The sequence below is a fragment of the Oncorhynchus tshawytscha genome, linkage group LG07 (genome assembly GCF_018296145.1).
Source record: "Oncorhynchus tshawytscha isolate Ot180627B linkage group LG07, Otsh_v2.0, whole genome shotgun sequence".
Lineage (NCBI taxonomy): Eukaryota > Metazoa > Chordata > Actinopteri > Salmoniformes > Salmonidae > Oncorhynchus > Oncorhynchus tshawytscha.
This window is the reverse complement of record NC_056435.1, coordinates 56,720,415-56,746,913: the sequence shown is the minus strand read 5'-3', so window position 1 is coordinate 56,746,913 and position 26,499 is coordinate 56,720,415. Positions and strand designations below refer to the sequence as shown.

At 43.6% G+C, this 26,499-nt stretch overlaps 1 protein-coding gene across 1 annotated transcript in view; it reads left to right on the top strand.

Annotated features, from left to right (window-relative positions):
* Positions 1-26,499, top strand: part of LOC112255324 (voltage-dependent calcium channel subunit alpha-2/delta-3-like) — a 67,262-nt gene that overhangs the window by 34,833 nt on the left and 5,930 nt on the right. The window contains 12 exon segments of the mRNA XM_042323722.1: positions 14,883-14,942; positions 15,081-15,161; positions 15,266-15,340; positions 16,398-16,481; positions 16,872-16,943; positions 17,057-17,118; positions 21,350-21,417; positions 21,620-21,665; positions 23,273-23,370; positions 24,337-24,430; positions 24,655-24,750; positions 24,886-25,004. Of these exon segments, the coding sequence (XP_042179656.1) occupies positions 14,883-14,942; positions 15,081-15,161; positions 15,266-15,340; positions 16,398-16,481; positions 16,872-16,943; positions 17,057-17,118; positions 21,350-21,417; positions 21,620-21,665; positions 23,273-23,370; positions 24,337-24,430; positions 24,655-24,750; positions 24,886-25,004 (955 nt within the window).

The following is a 26,499-nucleotide window of genomic DNA, read 5'->3' as shown; positions in this document are numbered from 1 at the left end:
TTTCTATTTCTTTGTTGGCTGGGTATGGTTCCCAATCAGAGGCAGCTGTTTATCGTTGTCTCTGATTGGGGATCATACTGAGGCAGCCTTTTTCCATTTGTTGTTTGTTGGATCTTGTTTTTGTATTGTTGCTTTTGAGCCCTACAAGGCTGTACGTTCGTTTGTTTGGTTCTCTTTCTTGTTTTTGTTGCTGGTTCACATTCTAATAAATTATGATGAACCCAAATCACCCTGCGCCTTGGTCAACCCATTTCGACGAGCGTTACAGAAGATCCCACCAACAACGGACCAAGCAGCGTGCACTGGAGGAAAGCCAGGAACATCCTGGACATGGGATGGACATGGGATGAGATTGTGGCAGGAGACGGAAGCCTGCCATGGAAGCAGGCGACGGCAGCGAAGGAGGAACAACGACAACACCGGGGTTCACGACCACAACAGGAGCCCGAGAGACACACGGGTTGGTCGGCAAAGCCGAGGGGCGAGTCTGAGAGCGAAGAGGAATATTGGAATAGACTGAGCGAGGAGTATTGTGAGATAGTTGAAGGGAGTGATGAGGTAGAGTGGATGGTTTGATGTCTGGAGCAAGACAGTCGCCATGAAGAGTGTGGGACCAGTCAGGCACCATGTTTTGCGGAGATACGCAATGTCTGTCCAGTGCACATCCACAGCCCGGTGCCACCTGTACTGGTCCCACGCATCAGGCCTCCAGAGCTTCCGGCGACAGTTCCCAGTCCAGAGCTTCCGGTGACAGTTCCCAGTCCAGAGCTCCCAATCAGAGGCAGCTGTCTATCGTCTCTGATTGGGGATCATACTTAGGCAGCCTTTTTCCACTAGTTGTTTGTTGTATCTGCTTTTGTATTGTTGCTTTTGAGCCCTACAAGGCTGTACGTTTGTTTGTTTGTCTTCATTGTTTTTGTTGCTGGTTCACATTCGAATAAATTATGATGAACCCAAATCACGCTGCGCCTTGGTCTACCCAATTCGACGAGCGTTACACGTTATATGTTGAAGAGTGTGAGGCTTAAGCTGCATCCCTGTGTCACCCCCTGGCACTGTGGAAAGAAATTTGTGTTTTTTTCCCAATTTTAACCGCACATTTGTTTATGTACATGGATTTTACAATGTATGTTTTCCCCCAAAACCACGAACAAACAAATCAAAACAAAGGCAAAGTCTTCTCACTCTTTGTTGATTTCAAAAAAGCTTTCGACTCAATTTGGCATGGGGGTCTGCTATACAAATTGAGTCGAAAGCTTTTTTGAAATCAACAAAGAATGAGAAGACTTTGCCTTTGTTTTGATTTGTTTGTTCGTCAATTAGGGGGTGTGCAGGGTGAATACGTGGTCTGTCATACCGGAATTTGGTTAAAAGCCAATTTGACATTTTCTCAGTACATTGTTTTCGCTGAGGTAAAATCTGCTGTTAATGATAATGCAGAGGGTTTTCCTAAGGTTGCTGTTGACGCATAAACCCCGGTAGTTATTGGGGTCAAATTTGTCTACACTTTTTTGGATTGGGGTGATCAGTCATTGGTTCCAAAAACCAGGCAAGATGCCAGAGTTGAGGATTATGTTAAAGAGTTTAAGTATAACCAATTGGTCTGTATATTTTGTCATTAAATTTAGGATACCATCAACCCCACAGACCTTTTTGGGTTGGAGGGTTTGTATTTTGTCCTGTAGTTCATTCAATGTAATTGGAGAATCCAATGGGTTCTGGTAGTCTTTAATAGTTGATTCTACGATTTGTATCTGATCGTGTATATATTTTTGCTGTTTGTTCTTTGTTATAGAGCCAAAAAGATTGGATAAGTGGTTTATCCATACATCTCTGTTTTGGATAGATAACTCTTCATGCTGTTGTTTGTTTAGAGTTTTCCAATTTTCTCAGAAGTGGTTAGATTCTATGGACTCTTCAATTACATTGAGCTGATTTCTGATGTGCTACAACTTATTTTTCTGTAGTGTACAGTATTTCTGTTTTGTTTTATTGCTTCACCATAGTGAAAGTGTAGGCTCAGGTTTTCTGTGTCTCTATGTTTTTGGTTGGATAGGTTTCTCAATTTCTTTCTTAGGTTTTTGCATTCTTTGTAATCGGTCTGTGTGTAGCTGGTAAGGAGGAGTCAGGTGCAGGACAGCAGATATGAGTAATGAACGTGCTTTACTCAAGAATACAAATATATACAACACAATAAACTAGCCCACAATAACGGACCATAAACATACAAACAATCACTCACAAAAACAATGGGGGAACAGGGTTAAATAATGAACAAGTAATTGGGGGATTGAAACCAGGTGTGTAAAACAAAGACAAAACAAATGGAAAATGAAAAGTGGATCGGCGATGGCTAGAAGGCTGGTGACGTCGACCGCCGAACAAGGAGAGGGACCGACTTCGGTAGAAGTCGTGACATTCTTCATCAAAACATTTGTCATTGTTGTCAATTTTCTTAGGTTGTCTGTTTGACATTTTTAGATTTGATAGGGAAGCTGAGAGGTCAAATATACTGTTTAGGTTTTCTACTGCTGTCGTGTCTTTACTATCATTAAATGAAGACTTGTAGTTTTTATCAAAGATTGTCTGTAATTATTATTACGCGATTAGACTGATTAATCATGTAACTGTAATTAACTAGGAAGTCGGGGGCGTCAAGGAAAATGTTCAGATTACAAAGTTATAATTTTCCTAATATAACTTTTCAGATATTTTCATATCTGATCAATAGTCTTCTGAATTAATGAATTATTTATTTTACCTCACGTTAGTCTTATTCCAAACGTTGTAAATGATTGGTTATCGAACCCCGTCTTCACTATGAGTCATCCATACATCAATTGTCTTAAATCATTTATTTACTAACTAAATAATTCACAGAAATGCATAAACAAACAGTAGATAGTTACAAGGAAATGATAACGGAGTTTCCCTAATGGGATAAACTGGCATCACGGCTTGGTGTACAAAAGGGAAGTGGGGGTCGACTGAGATAAGACAACACACAGTTGATAATTATAACAATTGAAATGCTAATCCTTTGCACATGAACGCTCACTCATTTGTGAACAATTGAAATCAACATACTGTATATATTTACGCTCAGTGTGTCGTCGGGGTCTCTGTTGAAAAGTCTGTTTCTGTTGGAGAGTTTGCCCTCTCTGTCGTGGTTAGAATGGATAGTTCAGAGTGACATTCATTCATGTCGTTATGGATAGATGTTTCGGCAGTTGTCGGTCTTCACGTTCAAAGATACCGAATTCCTAGCTGCAGACTAGTAATTAATATCAAAGACTTGTTCTTATTCTGTCGGTATCGATAGTCTAAGAGTTTAAACACGTGGGATGGTTAAAAGATTCAGCAGTCTGGTCTCAAACCTTGGCCCTCTCGTTATCGAGGTAAGCTGGTCTGCAACCTTTGTCTTCTCATAATTGTGGGAAACATGGTCTGTTGAGAAATTCTCAAAGTGGGGGTTTTATTCGGGAGAGCAGAAAAAGGCTGTCTCATGACGCAGGTCCGAACTGGGCTCATGGGCGGTCCTCTGATTTAGTTAAACTCAAAAGGGAATTGGAGTTTCCTTCATTAAACAGTCCAAAATCACATTAGACAATTTCACAAACAGTATCATCTTCACTCATTCATCTTATACAACAATTAGATGTAAACCTCATATCTGAGGCTATTATATGAACAGCGTTATGGTAATGTGGCCGTATTGTCTTCCATGAGTTTCACCAAATTGTACCAAACGGACCAGTTCGTAGCTGGATTCTTCGCCGAACTTGTATACCTTCTCCAGAACATGAATTATGTTCGGTTCTCCAGTCCTGTGAGGTGGAAGAAATTCCTTTGTTCTCTATGAAAATTCACTCTGTCTCTATACTGTGGCCATGAGGAGATAATCTCCTCCAGGAATTTACGATCTCTCTCTGACCACAGCAGCCTGGGTGTAGGAGACAGGGAGAGGGGGATGGGCTTGCTGTACCCAAAGAGGGCAACGTCATGACACTGCCAAATTTACACCTTCACTATTACAGTGAAACCTTTTGTCTAGAAGGGATTGAATTTGTTGTTGCCTAATTGTTTTTTGGTAGATTTCCACACAATTTTCCTTCCATCTAAAGCACTTCTTAATATTTGTCAGTTCCTTTGGGTTTGATGCCTCATGATTGAGCATAGCTCTGTTCAAGTAGAGTTTGATTTTGCTGTGATCTGATAGGGGTGTCAGTGGACTGACTGTGAATGCTCTAAGAGACTCTGGGTTGAGGTCAGTGATAAAGTAATCTACAGTACTACTGCCAAGTGATGAGTTATAGTTGTACCTACCATAGGAGTCCCCTCAAAGCCTACCATTGACTATGTACGTACCCAGCACCTGACAGAGCTGCAGGAGTTGTGACCTGTTTTTGTTGGTTATGTTGTCATAGTTGTGTCTAGGGAGGCATATGGGGAAGGGAATGCTGTCACCTCCAGGTAGGTGTTTGTCCCCCTGTGTGCTGAGGGGGTTGGGTTCTTGTCCAGTTCTGGCATTTAGGTTGCCACAGACTAGTACATGTCCCTGGGCCTGGAAATGGTTGATCTCACCCACTAGGATGGAGAAGCTGTCATTGTTAAAGTATGGGGATTCTATTGGGGGGATATAGGTAGCACACATGAGGACATTTTTCTCTGTTGAGATAATTTCCTTATTAATTTCTTGACAGATGTAAAATGTCCCTGTTTTGACTCATTTAATAGAGTAGGTTAGGTCTGCCCTATACCAAATTAGTGGAGATGACCACTCGTGGGTTAGGTCTGCTCTATACCAAATTAGTGGAGATGACCACTCGTGGGTTAGGTCTGCTCTATACCAAATTAGTGGAGATGACCACTCGTGGGTTAGGTCTGCTCTATACCAAATTAGTGGAGATGACCACTCGTGTGTTAGGGAAAGTGGAAGAAACTTTTTCAATCACTCCTTTGAGTGTGCTGTTGCCATTTTTTGCCACAGCTGGGCATGGGCCCACTTTGTGTTTGGGAAAAAGTTTATCCTCTTGAATGGCATTTGAGTCAATTAGGCCAATCTCTGGCTTTTGTGTGTCCTCAGTGGATATGGGGGGAGCTGACAGGGGGCTGTTGGGTTGGTAGGTCCTGTGTTGTCTGTCCCATTGTGGTGTTGAGGTTGTAGTCTGGGTCTGAGTTGGGCTGTTCTGCTGGCTTGTCTTGGGGAGTGTCCTGCTCTCTGTCACACCTCAGCTTTCTGACCTCGTCCTTCAGTGCCATGTGTGCCTCTTTAAGTTCTCTCATCTCAGTCCGTAGAGCAGCCAGCTCTCTCAGACAGCCATCCATCTCCACCTTCTGCCCTCTGGGTCTTGTTCGGGGTGTTGTTGTGCTGGTCTGTTTTAAGAGTTTGTTCTGTCTGGATTGTGTGGACTAGCTCTCTGAGCTCCACCATGTCTCTCTCCAGTTCTAAGAATTTATCCCTGGAGCAGCAGTCAGTTGTGGGACCTGGGTGTGTTCAGCACTGGGGGGGGTGACTATCCTCGTCTGCAGGACAGTTTGAAGAGGTGTGATCAGACTCACTCAGGATGGGGGAGTCGTCACAGAGAGAGAGCTTTTCCTACTGTGGTCTCTATTTGATCTCGGTAAGTCCTGCTGGAACTGTATGAGGATGCCCTGCACCATTACTGTCACATTTGACTTGTACACATTTGACAGAGGTTGTTTAAATTTCCTCAATGTCTTGTATTCTGAGTTTCCACACTGGGCCAATACTCTCTCTCTTGCCATAGGGGTAGTGTGCTGTTATAGCACTGTGCCAGGCCAGGGGATGGTGGGTGTTAATATAGCACTGTGCCAGGCCAGGGGATGGTGTGTGTTAATATAGAACTGTGCCATGCCAGGGGATGGTGTGTGTTAATATAGCACTGTGCCAGGCCAGGGGATGGTGTGTGTTAATATAGCACTGTGCCAGGCCAGGGGATAGTGTGTGTTAATATAGCACTGTGCCATGCCAGGGAATGGTGTGTGTTAATATAGCACTGTGCCAGGCCAAATTAGTGGAGATGACCACTCAGGGGGTTAGGTCTGCTCTATACCAAATTAGTGGAGATGACCACTCGTGGGTTAGGTCTGCTCTATACCAAATTAGTGGAGATGACCACTCGTGGGTTAGGTCTGCTCTATACCAAATTAGTGGAGATGACCACTCGTGTGTTAGGGAAAGTGGAAGAAACTTTTTCAATCACTCCTTTGAGTGCTGTTGCCATTTTTACTGCTGGGCCCTCGGGGCATTTGTGTTAATATAGCCCTGTGGGCTATGGGGAGCTGACAGGGGGGATGTTGGGTTGGTAGGTCCTGTGTTGTCTGTCCCATTGTGGTGTTGAGGTTGTAGTCTGGGTCTGAGTTGGGCTGTTCTGCTGGCTTGTCTTGGGGAGTGTCCTGCTCTCTGTCACACCTCAGCTTTCTGACCTCGTCCTTCAGTGCCATGTGTGCCTCTTTAAGTTCTCTCATCTCAGTCCGTAGAGCAGCCAGCTCTGCTCAGACAGCACTGTCCATGGTGTGTGTCTCCACCTTCTGCCCTCTGGGTCTTGTTCCAGGGGTGTTGTTGTGCTGGTCTGTTTTAAGAGTTTGTTCTGTCTGGATCGTGTGGACTAGCACTCTCTGGTGTGTGTTAATATAGCACTCCACCATGTCTCTCTCCAGTTCTAAGAATTTATCCCTGGAGCAGCAGTCAGTTGTGGGACCTGGGTGTGTTAAGCACTGGGGGGGGATGGTGACTATCCTCGTCTGCAGGACAGTTTGAAGAGGTGTGATCAGACTCACTCCAGGATGGGGGTGTGTGTCGTCACAGAGAGAGAGCTTTTCCTACTGTGGTCTCTATTTGATCTCGGTAAGTCCTGCTGGAACTGTATGAGGATGCCCTGCACCATTACTGTCACATTTGACTTGTACACATTTGACAGAGGTTGTTTAAATTTCCTCAATGTCTTGTATTCTGAGTTTCCACACTGGGCCAATACTCTCTCTCTTGCCATAGGGGTAGTGTGCTGTTATAGCACTGTGCCAGGCCAGGGGATGGTGGGTGTTAATATAGCACTGTGCCAGGCCAGGGGATGGTGTATGTTAATATAGCACTGTGCCATGCCAGGGGATGGTGTGTGTTAATATAGCACTGTGCCAGGCCAGGGGATGGTGTGTGTTAATATAGCACTGTGCCAGGCCAGGGGATGGTGTGTGTTAATATAGCACTGTGCCATGCCAGGGGATGGTGTGTGTTAATATAGCACTGTGCCAGGCCAGGGGATGGTGTGTGTTAATATAGCACTGTGCCAGGCCAGGGGATGGTGTGTGTTAATATAACACTGTGCCATGCCAGGGGATGGTGTGTGTTAATATAGCACTGTGCCAGGCCAGGGGATGGTGTATGTTAATATAGCACTGTGCCAGGCCAGGGGATGGTGTATGTTAATATAGCACTGTGCCAGGCCAGGGGATGGTGTGTGTTAATATAGCACTGTGCCAGGCCAGTTGATGGTGTGTGTTAATATAGCACTGTGCCAGGCCAGGGGATGGTGTGTGTTAATATAGCACTGTGCCAGGCCAGGGGATGGTGTGTGTTAATATAGCACTGTGCCAGGCCAGGGGATGGTGTGTGTTAATATAGCACTGTGCCAGGCCAGGGGATGGTGTGTGTTAATATAGCACTGTGCCAGGCCAGGGGATGGTGTATGTTAATATAGCACTGTGCCAGGCCAGGGATGGTGTATGTTAATATAGCACTGTGCCAGGCCAGGGGATGGTGTGTGTTAATATAGCACTGTGCCAGGCCAGGGGATGGTGTATGTTAATATAGCACTGTGCAAGGCCAGGGGATGGTGTGTGTTAATATAGCACTGTGCCAGGCCAGGGGATGGTGTATGTTAATATAGCACTGTGCCAGGCCAGGGGATGGTGTATGTTAATATAGCACTGTGCCAGGCCAGGGGATGGTGTATGTTAATATAGCACTGTGCCAGGCCAGGGGATGGTGTATGTTAATATAGCACTGTGCCAGGCCAGGGGATGGTGTATGTTAATATAGCACTGTGCCAGGCCAGGGGATGGTGTGTGTTAATATAGCACTGTGCCAGCCAGGGGATGGTGTATGTTAATATAGCACTGTGCCAGGCCAGGGGATGGTGTATGTTAATATAGCACTGTGCCAGGCCAGGGGATGGTGTGTGTTAATATTGCACTGTGCCAGGCCAGGGGATGGTGTATGTTAATATAGCACTGTGCCAGGCCAGGGGATGGTGTATGTTAATATAGCACTGTGCCAGGCCAGGGGATGGTGTATGTTAATATAGCACTGTGCCAGGCCAGGGGATGGTGTATGTTAATATAGCACTGTGCCAGGCCAGGGGATGGTGTGGAAAATGAAGTTGCTTACGTTCCCATCTTTGTAGCAGTCAGCGGTTAAACTCTCCTGCCATTGTTGGGCTCAAATGTTTTCACACATCTGATTTTACACTTAAGTGCTAATTGAAGGTGCCACCAGGTCTGTTCTGTCCTAGCAACTCGGTAGCTTAGTATACTTATTTACTTAGCTTTATATAACACAATTACCTGGAGATGATTGTATTTTACTTTTTGGCTTGTGAAGTAGCTTCAGAGTGAGTATTACTCACTCAGTGTTGTGATGGATGGTATTTCCAGGTTCCGCTGTGTTTTTTTCTGAAGGTTTTGGTTTGGTAGAAGTTTTTTCTTGAGAGTCCTTGGTAGTAATAGTCCATTCAGGTAATTTTGTCCAAAATCAAGGTTTTAGGTCAGAAATGTAGATTTGGATTGAAGGTTTTACTGCTTAGGTTACTATCCTGTATGTCCTTCTGAAAAAATTCAAGTTTATCTACATTTATCTCTATTTCTTTCTCTTCTTTCTCTCTCTCTCTCTCTCTCTCTCTCTCACTCTCTCTCTTTCTCTCTTTCTCTCTCTCTCTTTCTCTCTCTCTCTCTCCCTCTCTCTCTCTTTCTCTCTCTGATAAAAATCAGTCTCTCTGACTAGAACTGCTTGAAACTAATTTCCTTGTCATTTAGAGATTGAATGTGTATTGTGTAAGTACATGCACACACAGTGGTGACAGAGGTGAGGGTTGGGTTGGTAGGGGGATTGTCCTCTAGAGTGTATTCTGCTGTATCTCAGCCACAGAGACTCACCATTGATCATTCTGTGGATCATTGCCTTTTATCTCCTAAAGCCTGTAATAAAACTGACATTGGAGCGGAGAGAGACAGAGAAAGAAGGAGAGGGACAGGGGAACAGGGGGACGGGGGACGGCAGACGGGGGGCAGAAGGATATCACAAGGTCATTTCCCAGAAAGATCTTGTGTCTAGCTTCTGCTGACTGCTGCAGAATATTTCCAGTGTGTCTGTACTGAACCCTTCTATTCCCTGTGTGTCTGTACTGAACCCTTCTATTCCCTGTGTGTCTGTACTGAACCCTTCTATTCCCTGTTTTTCTGTACTGAACCCTTCTATTCCCTGTGTTTCTGTACTGAACCCTTCTATTCCCTGTGTGTCTGTACTGAACCCTTCTATTCCCTGTTTTTCTGTACTGAACCCTTCTATTCCCTGTGTGTCTGTACTGAACCCTTCTATTCCCAGCGTGTCTGTATTAAGTCCTTCTATTCCTAGTGTGTCTGTACTAAACCCTTCTATTCCTAGTGTCTCTGTATTAAGCTCTTCTATTCCCAGTGTGTCTGTACTGAACACTTATATTCCCGGTGTGTCTGTACTAAACCCTTCTATTCCTAGTGTGTCTGTATTAAGCCCTGCTATTCCTAGTGTGTCTGTACTGAACATTTATATTCCCGGTGTGTCTGGACTAAACCCTTCTATTCCCTGTGTGTCTGTACTGAACCCTTCTATTCCCGGTGTGTCTGTACTAAACCCTTCTATTTCTAGTGTGTCTGTATTAAGCCCTTCTATTCCTAGTGTGTCTGTACTAAACCCTTCTATTCCAAGTGTGTCTGTATTAAGCACTTCTATTCCCATTGTGTCTATACTAAAACCTTCTATTCCCTATGTATCTGTACTGAACCCTTCTATTCCCAGTGTGTCTGTATTAAGCCCTTCTATTCCCCGTGTGTCTGTACTGAACCCTTCTAGTCCCTGTGTGTCTGTACTGCACCCTTCTATTCACAGGGTGTCTGTACTGAACCCTTCTATTCCTAGTGTGTCTGACATGAACCCTTCTATTCCCAGTTGGTCTATGCTAAACCCTTCTATTCCCAGTGTGTCTGTACTGCACCCTTCTATTCACAGGGTGTCTGTACTGAACCCTTCTATTCCTAGTGTGCCTGACATGAACCCTTCTATTCCCAGTTGGTATATGCTAAACCCTTCTAGTCCCTGTGTGTCTGTACTGCACCCTTCTATTCACAGGGTGTCTGTACTGAACCCTTCTATTCCTAGTGTGTCTGACATGAACCCTTCTATTCCCAGTTGGTCTATGCTAAACCCTTCTAGTCCCTGTGTGTCTGTACTGCACCCTTCTATTCACAGGGTGTCTGTACTGAACCCTTCTATTCCTAGTGTGTCTGACATGAACCCTTCTATTCCCAGTTGGTCTATGCTAAACCCTTCTAGTCCCTGTGTGTGTCTGTACTGCACCCTTCTATTCACAGGGTGTCTGTACTGAACCCTTCTATTCCTAGTGTGTCTGACATTAACCCTTCTATTCCCAGTTGGTCTATGCTAAACCCTTCTAGTCCCTGTGTGTCTGTACTGCACCCTTCTATTCACAGGGTGTCTGTACTGAACCCTTCTATTCCTAGTGTGTCTGACATGAACCCTTCTATTCCCAGTTGGTCTATGCTAAACCCTTCTAGTCCCTGTGTGTCTGTACTGCACCCTTCTATTCACAGGGTGTCTGTACTGAACCCTTCTATTCCCAGTGTGGGCTGCTGCTCTGGGAGGGAGAGGGTGGTCGATGGTGAAACAGTCCATTAATCATTTTGTTGAGTCAACAAGGAAACATTCTCCCACCTTAGTACCTTAGTCCCCTAGTCCCCTAGTACCATACAGAGACTACCTTAGTACCCTAGTACCCTAGTACTTTAGCTTCTGTATGGTATTGGGGTTCTAAAGTACTAGGGTACAAAGGTACCAAGGTGCTAGGGTACTAAGATAGCCTCTGTATGGTACTGGGGTACTATCTTAGTACCCTAGCACCTTGGTACCTTTGTACCCTAGTACCCTTGTACCATACAGAGACTACCTTAGTACCCTAGTACCTTAGTACCCTAATACCCCATTACCTTTGTACCCTAGTACCTTAGTACCCTAGTACCATACAGAGACTACCTTAGTACCTTAGTACCCTAATACCCTAGCACCTTTGTAGCCTAGTACCCTAGTACCTTAGTAATCCAGTACCTTAGTACCCTACACAGTTCACTACCTCTCTCCGACACATGTTCTGTACTATACATGGACACACTCTTTTTTGCAATACACATTCTATCCTGCACACAAACAGCCACATACATATACACAGTACACGCACACTCACACACACTCCCTCTCTTTTAGGCAAACTCACATTCACTCCCACACACAAATAGCCACACAATCACACCCAGTACACACAGTCACAGCTGTGTCCATGAGCCTGTGAGGGAATAACAGACCTAGTTTCAGTGAGCTCATGTCACGGATGCCTCCGGAACTTTCATTGCGCACACCTGTCCCCTATTCCCACTGATTAGTACTTGTATAAGTGTGCCCTTTGGTTTCCAATGGACTGTCCATTATTGTTACACTGTCCGTTGGTGCGTGTGAGTACCTGTGCTGTGTGTTTTGGCTTTCGTGCCCTTGTGGATTGCGCAGATGATTACGGGTCTCGTCCCGTGTGTTAATCATTGTGCGCGTGTGTTATTTATTCAAGGTGCTCCTCACTCTCTTGTTTTGGGTTTCTACCCTGTGTTTTGTTACGGATTTGTTTGGTGTCCCCGTGCCTTTACACGGCACGCCGTAATTTGGGCTTAATAAAAAAAACTATTATGCATTCCTGCATCTGTCTCCCAATCCTTCATGCCAACGTGACAGCTCAAGTGTTTACTCAAGTCACTTCTCATTCTGCTGAGCATAGCCCTGCTCTCAGCCAAACAAGAAACACTGGGGATTGCTCTAAACCGGAGCTTCACTATAAATGTACTGTAAAGCCACAAACTACGAGCAACATTAACCATAGTGTTATAGTCCAGACCTTTTCTCACTTGGAGTGAGATGTAATATGATCATTTCTTTGCTCCCTGGCACAACCCCTAGATGGGGGGTTGTAAAATGGTCCTGTTTTAAAGCTAATTTCCCACAATTCTATGCATTTTGACATGGATTTAGTTCGGGCTATGACCAGGGTGGAACAATACAAACAAATACACCACAGGTCAGGTGTATTCAGGATACTTTCAACATTAAATGAACACTCAAAATGTGATGACTTTGTTACTTTTTAGGTGGTTTGACACTTCCTTCAGACAGTAATGAGATGGGAAGGGTAGGAAGCAGGGATTGATCCCTGTTCTCAGGTTGAAAGTTATATCCAACATGTGTGGGGAGTTTTACCACTACACCAAGGCTCTGTACAGGAAGTGTTTATATTAATGGTTGATGGCAGTGGGTAAGCAAATCATAGATCGCAGTCTCCTTGTCCATAGATTGTTTTCAAGGTAAGCACACAAAGATTTTGTAATTTGGGTGAACTTTTTAAAATAGGACTGGAAGAAAGTACTGGGTGTTATTGTTTATAATGTATTTGTTATAACAATTAATTTCTCAAAATCATCCAACCTTCAAGAAAAATCTAATGAATATCAATATTCAGGTGGTTTATGTCTACTAGTTGAAGATCCTTGTCATTCTCTTACTCTCCATAGACATTATGTGATGTGTTTATGAGTTGAGTCCACCTACCATCTCTGCCTAGCTTGTGCACAATAATAAAATGTCCAAAATTATACTTGAGGCCTGGAGCATTCAATATCCAATGCTTATTTGTATGACTTATTCAAAACTGTCCATGAATGGCTGCAAAAATACATAGCCCCATATTATCCATTTTCAAAAACACAAGTAGGCTAATCAGATTACACTGGCAAAATTTACAAGAAGTGGAATCATAAAATAAGTGTGGGGAATAACAGTAGTGCTTCTACTGGCAAGCACACTAATTACCCTAGATGTTAGCCCATTGTTAAGAATGATAATTTTTCCACTGATCAGACTAAATAAAGTAAATATATAATAAAATCTCCGGAAGACAAAATTAAATGAATCTGCCTCTACGCCATAACCAAATGACTGTAATATTTATTGTCCCTCCTCTAGAATCAAACGTACACTTTGGGGTTCACAATATGTTTGACAAAATTATTTTCATAGTTACAAATCAGGTCACCCTACTAAACTTCCCTGCTAAAACATATTGTAATTTTGTTGACAACAGTGTATATAAAACAGCTACCATGCTGCTCTTTTTACAGTTTGATAAACTCAGCTGAGAACGTTCTCTCTCTCCATTCAGCTCCACTCTCCTAATCTTGAGGGGCGTTTCTTTGAAATGCACATCCAATTCCCTTGATCCCTTACATAAATAGACCAATCATATGCTTCAATGTGCCGCGGTTCACAGTTGCTGTGGTAAAACAGGACAATGATAGAGGTTCTGCTCATGATGTTAAGTTGCAGGCGCAAATGCTACGATTTCAAAAATATTTGGAGGACAGTTGAAAAGTTAACACACTGACTATACAATGGACTAATTAGAAAACTAAATACAGTATTTTTCACTGCGTGAGATATAAGAGGTGTGGCGTGTGAGTGTGACAAGAGGGTCAAATACGTGTCTCACAACCAATGCATGAGAGTTGGGAGCTCTGAGACTGTCTTCTATTTTATTTATTTTACCTTTATTTAACTAGGCAAGTCAGTTAAGAACAAATTATTATTAGGAACAGTGGGTTAACTGCCTGTTCAGGGGCAGAACGACTGAACGACTGATTTTTTACCTCAGGGATTTGTTCCTGCAACCATTCAGTTACTAGTCCAACGCTCTAACCACTAGGCTACCTGTCTCTAACCACTAGGCTACCTGTCTCTAACCACTAGGCTACCTGACTCTAACCACTAGGCTACCTGTCTCTAACCACTAGGCTACCTGTCTCTAACCACTAGGCTACCTGTCTCTAACCACTAGGCTACCTGACTCTAACCACTAGGCTACCTGTCTCTAACCACTAGGCTACCTGTCTCTAACCACTAGGCTACCTGTCTCTAACCACTAGGCTACCTGTCTCTAACCACTAGGCTACCTGTCTCTAACCACTAGGCTACCTGTCTCTAACCACTAGGCTACCTGTCTCTAACCACTAGGCTACCTGTCTCTAACCACTAGGCTACCTGTCTCTAACCACTAGGCTACCTGGCTACCTGTCTCTAACCACTAGGCTACCTGTCTCTAACCACTAGGCTACCTGTCTCTAACCACTAGGCTACCTGTCTCTAACCACTAGGCTACCTGACTCTAACCACTAGGCTACCTGACTCTAACCACTAGGCTACCTGTCTCTAACCACTAGGCTACCTGTCTCTAACCACTAGGCTACCTGTCTCTAACCACTAGGCTACCTGCCGCCCGCCAGACATGTTTATTTTGTATAAACATGTCTGTTTGGTGAAATCTATTTTGGTGAAAACTTGGCATGGATGGACATTGTTGCTTATATTCCTCTGTTGACTCAGATTAGCATTTAGCATCAGTCAGAAAGAGAATACTGTAGCCACAGCCTATGATAGTTAAAACATAAGGAATCTCAGTAGACATGGTCTCTGATACTGTGTTCTGTCTTAGTCCAGAAACAAGAAGGGCCCCAGCCTGATGACCACTGTGGCCATGCCTGTGTTCAGCACCAAGAACGAGACGGTAAGTGTGTGTGTCTTTGTGTGTGTCTGTCAGTCTGTATTTTTCTTTCTTTCTGTCCATCTGATTGTCTGTGTGATACTCATTGAGTCTGTCTCTCTCTCTGTCATTGAGTCTTGTCTGTTTCTCCTCTCCGTACAGAAGAACCAGGGTATTCTCCTCGGGGTAGTGGGCACAGACATTCCCCTACAGGAACTTATGAAGATCATCCCTAAACACCTGGTACAGTGTCTAATAACCCAAAGTTATGACGCATTGTCATTTACTGTTCTCATACACTCTACTTCATGTAATCAATTATCTCTATATTATTTGTGTGCCTTCAGCTGGGTATCCACGGTTACGCGTTTGCCATCACTAACAATGGCTACATCCTGACCCATCCAGACCTGAGGCCACTGGTAATACACTGTCTCCTAAACACACTTGTCCCCTAACCTTAACTGTAACCTTGCCGCAACATTGCATTAGCCCTAACCTGCACCTACACCTTGGACTATATAGAAAGCAGGAGAGCGGTTCATTGAATTGTTAATACATATAATGCCGCCAATGAATATGAGTGTTTTTAAAAACAGAACCAGTCTGAGTGAGTGAGCCTCCCAACTTGCTCGGTAGCAATCTATGATCCTCACCTTTTCCTTTGATATATGCATGCAGGGAGGGATACAGACCATTGATACTACTGTAGGTCTGGCTGGCCCTGGCTAACTGAGCTAACAGTAACCCTGAGGTAACCCTCCTGTCCTGTAACTGTCCTATGCATAGACTGCACCATAGACACTCACCTGTAACTGTAGACTAGACCATAGACACTTACTCTCTGGGATCCTGCTTGGGTTCCCACTGGAAACATGTTCTAGTGGATCTGTGTGTAACAGTGTCTGTGTAATATTAGCGCCCCTGTGTGGGTTTTTCTGTGTCGTAGACTGTGATGTGACTGTGGGTGGTGTATTCTGATCTTGAACCAGACTCTATTGGACTGGATGTTTTTATGTTATTGGTTGTTGAATGAACTGATCAATTAGGCGTTATTGAACTGGGGACTTCTAACCTGGTGGAACCAGCCTGATGACACTATAGCTCAACATTCTGTTTGAGCGGTCAACATTCTGCGCAGTGAGTCAGTCTGCTTGATCAGGCTAGGAGTGTTCTGATTTTGAGCAAAACAGTGTTAGTGAGGCCTTATAAAAGGTTCACTCTGAAATGTGTTTCATTTTATTATAATTTTTAAAAACTTTTACCCCTTTTTTTCCCCAATTTCATGGTATCCAATTGGTAGTTACAGTCTTGTCTCGTCATTGCAACTCCCGTACGGACTCGGGAGAGGCGAAGGTAGAGAGCCATGCGTCCTCCGAAATACAGGGAGGCCTGAAATGTGCTGTTTACACAGAACATCCACAGTGCAACCAAAATCTGAAACTGTTTCCCTCAAATGTGTGTTCCTCTGTGCCTCAGTACCAGAAGGGCCAGAAGAGGAGGAAACCCAACTACAGCAGTGTGGACCTGTCTGAGGTGGAGTGGGAGGACAAGGATGACTTTGTACGTCTAAACCCTGACATAACAAACTTTATACACACATCTGATTCCTAATACAGACAGACTGGTTTCATTTTAAATAATAATACTATTGACAGTATTCAATCCAAGGCGTGTTATATAGTAGCACACTGGACAGCCAACAAGGTGCCTTTTAAAAGCAATGTCCCAGACATTCGTGGAGATCACATTCATGGTAAACGCTGCGGATGTCGGCTCAAGCGTAAATTACCTTTAAAAGAAGCATTATCGGCTGTCCAGTGTGTTACTCTGTAACGTGCCTCTGATTGAATGCTGGTCTGATCAAACTGAACAAATATAACACCTCCTGGTGTCTAATAATGATGACACCAGAACTGCACAGACTCCTTACAGCTTGTTTTTCTGTTTCAGCTGCGTAATGCCATGGTCAACAGGAAGACGGGGACTTTCTCCATGGAAGTGAAGAAGACAGTGGACAAAGGGGTGAGACAGGAGGAGGAGGATGACCCTTACAGTTACTGTATATCAAAGACTGTGGACTGTAATAAAATCAGTGGATGAGTCCTCATGCTTCGTGCTTTCCTCTGTGCTATCAGAAACGTCTGCTGAAGATGCACAATGACTACTACTACACTGAAGTCAAGGGAACGCCCTTCAGGTTTTCGCAGTTTCCTATTTATCTTGATACATTCTCTAATGTTTAATGTACAGTGCATTCGGCAAGTATTCAGACCCCTTGACTTTTTCCACATTCAGACCCTTTGCTATGAGACTCGAAATTGAGCTCAGGTGCATCCTGTTTCCATTGATCATCCTTCAGATCAGTGATTCCCAAACTTTTTATAGTCCCATACCCCTTAAAACATTCAACCTCCAGCTACGTACCCCCTCTAGCACCAGGGTCAGCACACTCTCAAATGTTGTTTTTTGCCATCATTGTAAGCCTGCCACACACACACTATATGATACATTTATTAAACATGAGTTTGAGTTTGAGTTTTTGTCACAACCCGGCTCGTGGGAAGTAACAAAGAACTCTTATGGAACCAGGGCACAAATAATATTATAATAATAATCAATCATTTTGCTCTTTATTTAGCCATCTTACATATAAAACCTTATTTGTTCATCAGAAATGGTGAATAACTCACTACAGGTTAATGAGAAGGGTGTGCTTGAAAGGATGACATAACTCTGCAATGTTAGGTTGTATTGGAGAGAGTCTGGCTTAAATCATTTTCCACACACAGTCTGTGCCTGTATTTAGTTTTCATGCTAGTGAGGGCCGAGAATCCACTCTCACATAGGTACGTGGTTGCAAAGGGCATCAGTGTCTTAGCTGCGTGATTTGCCAAGGCAAGAAACTCTGAGCGCGGCTCAATCCAGAAATCTGTCAGTGGCTTCTGATTAAATTCAATTTTCACATAACCGCTTGTTGCAATTTCGATGAGGCTCTCTTGTTCAGATATCGTTAAATGGACTGGAGGCAGGGCATGAAAGGGATAACGAATCCAGTTGTTTGTGTAGTCCGTTACGAGAAAGTACCTGCGTAATTGCGCACCCAGCTCACTCAGCTCACTGGGGTGGCAGGGTAGCCTAGTGGTTAGAGTGTTGGACTAGTAACCGGAAGGTTGCAAGTTCGAACCCCCAAGTTGACAAGGTACCAATCTGTCATTCTGCCCCTGAACAGGCAGTTAACCTAGGCTGTCATTGAAAATAATAATTTGTTCTTAAATAAAGGTAAAATATATATATTTTTAAAACTCAAGTACTTCGCTATATCACATTTGATTTAATTTGCACACAAAAAATCATACAGTGATGGAAAGACCTGTGTGTTGTCCTTGTTAATGCAGACAGAAAAGAGCTCCAACTTCTTAATCATAGCCTCAATTTTGTCCCGCACATGGAATATAGTTGCGGAGAGTCCCTGTAATCCTAGATTCAGATCATTCAGGCGAGAAAAAACACCACCCAGATAGGCCAGTCGTGTGAGAAACTCTTCATCATGCAAGTGGTCAGACAAGTGAAAATCATGGTCAACAAAGAAAACATTAAGCTCGTCTCTCAATTTAAAAAAACATGTCAATACTTTGCCCCTTGATAACCAGTGCACTTCTGTATGTTGTAAAAGCGTTACGTGGTCGCTGCCCATATCTTTGCATAATGCTGAAAATACACGAGAGTTCAGGGGTCTTGCTTTAACAAAGTTAACCAATTTCACTGTAGTGTCCAAAATGTCTTTCAAGCTGTCAGGCATTCCCTTGGCAGCAAGAGCCTCTCGGTGGATGCTGCAGTGTACCCAAGTGGCGTTGGGAGCAACTGCTTGCACACATGTTACCACTCCACTGCGTCTCCCTGTCATGGCTTTTGCTCTATCAGTACAGATACCAACACATCTTGACCACCAAAGTCCATTTGATGTCACAAAGATGTCCAGTACTTTAAACGTATCCTCTCATGTTGTCCTGGTTTCCAGTGGTTTGAGGAAGAGGGTGTCTTCCTTAATTAACCCCCATAAACCTTAACGGACATATACCAGGAGCTGTGCCAGGCCCGTCACATCTGTTGATTCATCCAGCTGTAACGCATATAATTCATTGGCTTGTATGCAAAGCAGAAATTGTTTAAAAACATCTCCTGCCGTGTCACTGATGCATCATGAAACAGTGTTGTTTGATGAAGGCATTGTCTGTATTGTTATTTTGTGCCTTTTCCCCCAGCATTGTCCCAGCCATATCTGTGGCAGCAGGAAGAATCAAGTCCTCCACAATAGTATGGGGCTTGCCTGTCCTAGCCACTCGGTAGCTCACCATATAAGACGCTTCTAGCCCCTTGTTATTCATGGTATCTGTTGCTTTTATACTTACTACTCGAAAGTCATCTTTATTCTCGCTCAAAAAACTCCTGTGGTTTATTTTTCAAATGGTTATGTTAAGTTTCTAAATGTCTTTACAAGAGTGAAGGTTTCCTGTGAGAGTAATGGTTAATGTGATGGATGTTAATTATTTGACAAGGCCCCCTGTATTTGACATTGTGTTGTTATTTCGCTGAACACTAGATGGTTTAATTTTATTTTTGGCTGTGAAACGAAGCTACTCAGGTGAGAAAACAAACCTCACCCAAATGTTTAGCCCTGTTGGAAAATATAAAGGTACTGCTTGAAAATGTTTATTTATTTATTTATGGGAATCACATTTTTTATTTGGCATACCCCTGATGGCATTGGGAATACCTGCTTTAGTTATACAACTTGAATGGAGTCCACCTGTGGAAAATTCATTTGATTGGACATTATTTGGAAAAGAACACCTGTCTATATAAAGTCCCACTGTTGACAGTGCATGTCAGAGCTAAAACCAAGACATGAGCTTGAAGGAATTGTCTGTAGAGCTCCGAGACAAGTTTGTGTCGAGGCACGGATCTGGGGAAGGGTACCAAAAAATGTCTGCAGCATTGAAGGTCCCCAAGAAAACAGTGGCTACCATCATTCTTAATCATTCTTAAATGGAAGAAGTTTGGAACCACCAAGACTTTTCCTAGAGCTGGCCGCCCAGCCAAACGAGCAATTGGGGGAGAAGGGCCTTGGTCAGGGAGGTGACCAAGAACCCGATGGTCATTCTGACAGAGGTCTAGATTTCCTTTGTAGAGATGGGGGAACCTTCCAGAAGGACAACCATCTCTGCAGCACTCCACCAATCAGGCCTTTATGGTAGAGTGGCCAGACGGAAGCCACTCCTCAGTAAAAGGCACATGAGTTTGCCAAAAGGACATAAAGGACTCTCAGACCTTGAGAAACTCTTTGGCCTGAATGCCAAGTATCACATCTAGAGGAAACCTGGCACCAGTCCTATGGTGACGCATGGTGGTGGCAGCATCATGCTGTGGGGATGTTTTTCAGCGGCAGGGATGGGGAGACTAGTCAGGATCGAGGGAAAGATGAACGGAGCAAAGTACTGCAAGATCCTTGATGAAAACCTGTTCCAGAGCGCTCAGGACCTCAGACTGTGGCCACGGTTCAGCTTCCAACAGAACAACGACCCTAAGCTCACAGCCAAGACAACGCAGTAGTGGCTTTGGGACAAATCTCTGAATGTCTTTGAGTGGCCCAGCCAGAGCCTGGACTTGAACCCAATCAAACATCTCTGGAGAGAACTGAAAATAGCTGTGCAGCGACGCTCCCCATCCAACCTGACAGAGCTTGAGAGGATCTGCAGAGAAGAATGGGAGAAACTCCCCAAATACAGGTGTGCCAAGCTTGTAGCATCATACCCAAGAAGACTCAAGGCTGTGATTGCTGCCAAAGCTGCTTCAACAAAGTACTGAATAAGGGTCTGAATACTTATGTAAATGTGATATTTCAGTTTTTTTTTAATACATTTGCAATCGTTTCTAAAAAACAGTTTTTTCTTTGTTATTACTTGGTATTGTGTGTAGATTGATGAGGGGAAAAATGTAATCCATTTTAGAATAAGGTTGTAACGTAACAAAATGTGGAAAAAGTCAAGGTGTCTGAATACTTTCCAAATGCACTGTAGTCCGTCACTATACTGGGTTCAGGTGAGTGGAGATTTCATTCATGTTGAGCAGAGGAGAGTAGGGTGCACTATACTTCTTATCTTTTCAGTACATTTATTGATTTATCCATTTATCTTGATCAATTCTCTTGATGTTCTTCTGTGAGTTGACATGATGGGCAGGTTCAGTGAGTGAATGACATGTGAATGTAACTGTTGACTATCTCTGCGGTTCACCCTACTGTGTGTGTGTGTGTGTGTGTGTGTGTGTGTGTGTGTGTGTGTGTGTGTGTGTGTGTGTGTGTGTGTGTGTGTGTGTGTGTGTGTGTGTGTGTGTGTGTGTGTGTGTGTTTATATTATTTCTGTGTTCAGTGTCGGTGTGGCTTTGTCCAGAGGCCATGGCAAATTCTTCTTCAGAGGAAACGTCTCCGTAGAAGCAGGTAAGTGTCACTCTACTCTTGTCATTCACTCTCCCACTCCTTCTATCCTACACTCACTCAACAAACTACCAGTGCGTCATCAGTTTCACATAGGATCTGTGTATTCTGTACCTGTGGTCTGCCTTTTCATAAGGCCATGTATCAGCCCACTGAGCCTGGCCCTGCTGGAGCGGCACTGATCTGATGTTCATGTGTTTTTCAGGGCTTCATGACCTGGAACAGCCAGATGTTGCGCTGGCAGATGAATGGTAATGCAGGAGGTTATGGGTAATGTTGAGTTAAAGGCTTGAGCTTGGTCAGACAAGCATTATATACAGTGGGTATCATAAGTATTCATCCGCCTTGGATTTCTTCACATTATATTGTGTTACAAAGTGGGATTAACATTTATTTATTTATTTAAAAAATGATAATGATCAACACATCATTCTCTGTAAGGGGAAGAATTTGTATTTATTTTTATATTAATTAAAAATAAAACACTGATATATCTTGATTTGATAACTTTTCACCCCCTGAGTCAATGCATGTTAGAAACACCTTTGGCAGAGATTACAGCAGTGAGTCTTCTTGAGTAAGTCTCCAAGAGCTTTTCACACCTGGATTGTGCAAAATTCGCCCATTGTTCTTTTCAAAATTCTTCAAGCTTTGTCATGGTGTTGGCGCTCATAATGAGACAGCCATTTTCAAGTCTTGCTATAGATTTTCAAGCAGATTTCAGTCAAAACTGTAACCCTTTCACTTAGGAACATTCATTGTCTTCTTGCTAAGCAACTTCAGTGTAGATTTGGCCTGCTGTTACAGGTTATTGCTGAAAGGTGAATTTCTTTTTATCCTGAAAACTCCCCAGTCTTTGTCGATGTCAAGCATACCCATACCATGATGCAGCCACCACCATGCTTGACATTTATGCCAGAAAGTGTATTCTTTGCCATGTTTTCTTCTCTCCGGGATGACTTTAGTGGCTTGTCACATACAGGATGAATGTTTTGGAATACTTCTATTCTTCTTTTCACTCTGTCTTTAGGTCATTATTGTTGAGTCACTAAAATGTTGTTGCCTCAGTTTTCTCCCAACACAGGCTTTGAGCCGTTGTTTTAAAATCGCTAATGACCTTATTGGGGACATCCCTGAGCTCAGTTAATTTCAGGAGAACTACTCTATATGTGTGTGTTTTTTTATACATCATCCACAGGCTCAGTATAATTATTAACTTGACCATGCATAAAGAGATATTAAATGTCTTGTTCCCCATCTACCGATCACTGCCCTTCTTTGTGAGGATTTTGAAAAGTTCCCTGGTCTTTGTAGTTGAATCTGTGCTTGAAATGCAATACTTGACTGAGGGACCTTACAGATGGATGTATGGGGGACAGAGGAAGGGTTAGTCATTCTGAAATCATGTCAACTCCTATTATTTCAGTCCATGTAACTTATTATGTGATTTGTTAAGTCACATTTTACACCTGAACTAATTTAGGCTTGCTTAAACAAAGGGAGTGGATACTTATTAAATTATTATATTATTTATTACATTTTTCATTTGTAAAAATGTGTAGTATTTTTATTTTCACTTTCACATTATGGAGTATCTATGACCAAAAAAAATGACAATTAAATATATTTCCATCCCACTTTGTAACACAACAAAATGTGAAAAAATCAGAGGGCTACTGCTCTCTGTAAATCTCAGTAGGCATGTTATGTTGAGTCATGTGACATAACAGCACATGTGTCTGTTATGTTATGGCCAAAATGTTGTTACTTTTCATTAAGTGTTTGGTAGTATTTAGACAGTGTATGACTTTCTTCAGTATATATTTTTGGGGTGTGTTTCTACCTGTTCATTTGACAGGACGTACTGCAACACAGACGAGTACTATGAGCACCGTTCTCTCTCCCAGATCCAGGCTATTAAACTCTACCTGACCGGACGCAAACCACTCATCAAATGTGAGCTACACCTCACTGGGATCTATAGGTCTACTAACTATAACCCTAACCCCCAGCCTTAACCCTGTACCCTGACCCTCAGCCTTAACCCTGTACCCTGACCCTCAGCCTTAACCCTGTACCCTGACCCTCAGCCTTAACCCTGTACCCTGACCCTCAGCCTTAACCCTGTACCCTAACCATCAGCCTTAACCCTGTACCCTGACCCTCAGCCTTAACCCTATACCCTGACCCTCAGCCTTAACCCTGTACCCTGACCCTGACCCTCAGCCTTAACCCTATACTCTAACCCTCAGCCTTAACCCTATACTCTAACCCTCAGCCTTAACCCTATACCCCAACCCTCAGCCTTAACCCTATACTCTAACCCTCAGCCTTAACCCTATACTCTAACCCTCAGCCTTAACCCTATACTCTAACCCTCAGCCTTAACCCTATACCCTGACCCTCAGCCTTAACCCTATACCCTAACCCTCAGCTATACCCTAACCCTCAGCCTTAACCCTATACCCTCAGCCTTAACCCTATACACTAACTCTCAGCCTTAACCCTATACCCTAACCCTCAGCCTTAACCCTATACCCTAACCCTTAGGCTTAACCCTATACCCTAACCTTTAGGCTTAGCCCTAGCCTCAGCCTTAACCCTATACCCTAACCCTCAGCCTTAACCCTATACCCTAACCCTCAACTATACCCTAACCCTCAGCCTTAACACTATACCCTAACCCTTAGGCTTAACCCTAGCCTCAGCCTTAACCCTAACCCTATACCCTGTCTGTAGAGGACTTGGTCATGTGTTTCCTGGACTGAATATCCCATCTGCTTCAGAAGACAGGAATTAATTATAATGATGTGAGTCAAAATATAATGTACTGTTATCTGGTCATGATTGATAGTGGGGGATGACTCAGTCCTGTCTGTATAGGTTCCTGTAGTGAACCAGAACAACTCCTTTCTGTTGCAGGTGACAGGGAGCTGATCCAGGAGGTTCTGTTTGATGCTGTGGTCACAGCCCCACTGGAGGCCTACTGGACAGGCCTGGCCCTCAACAAGTCAGAGTGAGTCTTACTGACTAACTCCTAAACTGAACTAACTTCTTCTCAACTAACGTTGCCACTGTCCTGCACCTGTTGTATTACCACAGGTACTGTATGTAGCAAAGTGTCTCCTGTCATCGCCAGCGTACTGTCCTCTGTACTATGTGATGTCATGACAAATATGCAGATTATCTCCCCTTATTATATTCTTACTGTACACTTGTTTGCTTCCATCATGTCTACAGGAATTCAGATAAAGGTGTGGAGATTGCTTACCTGGGCACACGCACTGGCCTCTCTAGAACCAACCTGTTTGTTGTGCAAGAGGATCTATCCAATCAGTGAGCACTATACTGAGCATCTGATGAATTAGTGAAATTAACACTGAGACAAAGCATTACAGCAATGACTTGTAGTTTCAGCAGTGACTTGTAGTTTCTCCTTTGACTCCTTCATGACTTCCTGTGTTCCATCAGAGACTTCCTGACAGCGGAGGATAAGGAGGGGGTGTTTAACGCTGACCACTTCCCTCTGTGGTATAAGAGAGCAGCAGAGCAGGTCCCTGGCACCTTTGTCTACTCCATCCCCTTTGGAGGTAAGGAGACACTGACACTAAATGTACCTTTACTACATCCAGAAATCCCACACCCACTAAATACACCTTTACTCGACCTCAAAGTTTAACAAATGTTTTTATACGGCCATACATCCATCGCTCGTGTTTCCATTGTGTGGTTGTTGTTGCCTTTAAAATACTATTTTGTGTGTTGTGTAGTTTTTTTAAGTTGACTTTTTAATCATTCTTCAGTTTCTCTAATATATAGTAGCTCACTCTCCCCACACTCTAATGCAATACCGTCTGTAGTGCATTCTCACACTCAATAGTTATTTTTAGTTTACCTTGTTGTATGTATCTCTGCATTTCTGTGGGGATTCTGTGTCTCTGATAGGTTTGTCATAGAGACTGTGTATCTGTGTCTCTGATAGGGTATACTGTACAGCTCACCTCTCTAACTCCTGTGTGCAATTAATGTGCCTCACTTTCCCCCCACTGATAGCAAGAGAGGAGAAGTATAATCAGATCACAATAATACTGTTCCCTCTTTACTTGCTCTACCTGTTTTTATCTGCCTGTCTCTCTCTCTCCTCTCTCTCCTTTTTTCTCTCTCTTTTCTCTCTCCTCTCTCCTCTATCCTCTCTCCTCTTTCTCTCTCCTCTCTTCTCTCTCCTGTCTTCTCTCTCTCTCCTCTCTTCTCTCTCTCTCCTCTCTCTTCTCTCTCTCCTCTCTTCTCTCTCTCGCTCACTCCTCTCTCTTCTCTCTCTCCTCTCTTCTTTCTATCCCTCTCTATCTCTCTATTCTCTCTCTTCTTTCTCTTCTTTCTCCTCTCTCTCCTCTCTTCTCTCTCCTCTCTCCTCTCTCCTTTCTTCTCTCGCTCTTCTCTCTCTTCTCTCTCTCCTCTCCTCTCTCTTCTCTCTCTCTCTCTCTTCTCGCCTCTCTTCTCTCTCCTACCTTCTCTCTCTCTCCTCTCTTTTCTCTCTCTCCTCTCTTCTCTCTATTGCTCACTCCTCTCTCTTCTCTCTCCTCTCTTCTCTCTCTCTCTCCTCTCTTCTCTCTCTTCTCTTCTTTCTCCTCTCTCCTTTCTTCTCTCACTCTCTCTCTCTCTCTCTCTCTCTCGCCTCTCTTCTCTCTCCTACCTTCTCTCTCTCCTCTCTTCTCTCTCTCTCCTCTCTTTTCTCTCTCTCCTCTCTTCTCTCTATTGCTCACTCCTCTCTCTTCTCTCTCTCCTCTCTTCTCTCTCTCTTCTTTCTCCTCTCTCCTTTCTTCTCTCACTCTCTCTCTCTCCTTTTCTCTCTCTCTCTCCCTCTCCTTTTCCTCTCTCTCTCTCTCTCCTTTTCTCTCTCTCTCCTTTTCTCTCTCTCTCTCTCTCTCTCTCTCTCTCTCCTCTCTTTCTCTCTCTCTCTCTCTCTCTTTTCTCTCTCTCCTTTTCTCTCTCTCTCTTTTTCTCTCTCTCCTTTTCTCTCTCTCTCTCCTTTTCTCTCTCTCTCTCTCTCTCTCTCTCTCTCTCGCTCTCTCAAGGGGTGTTGTATTA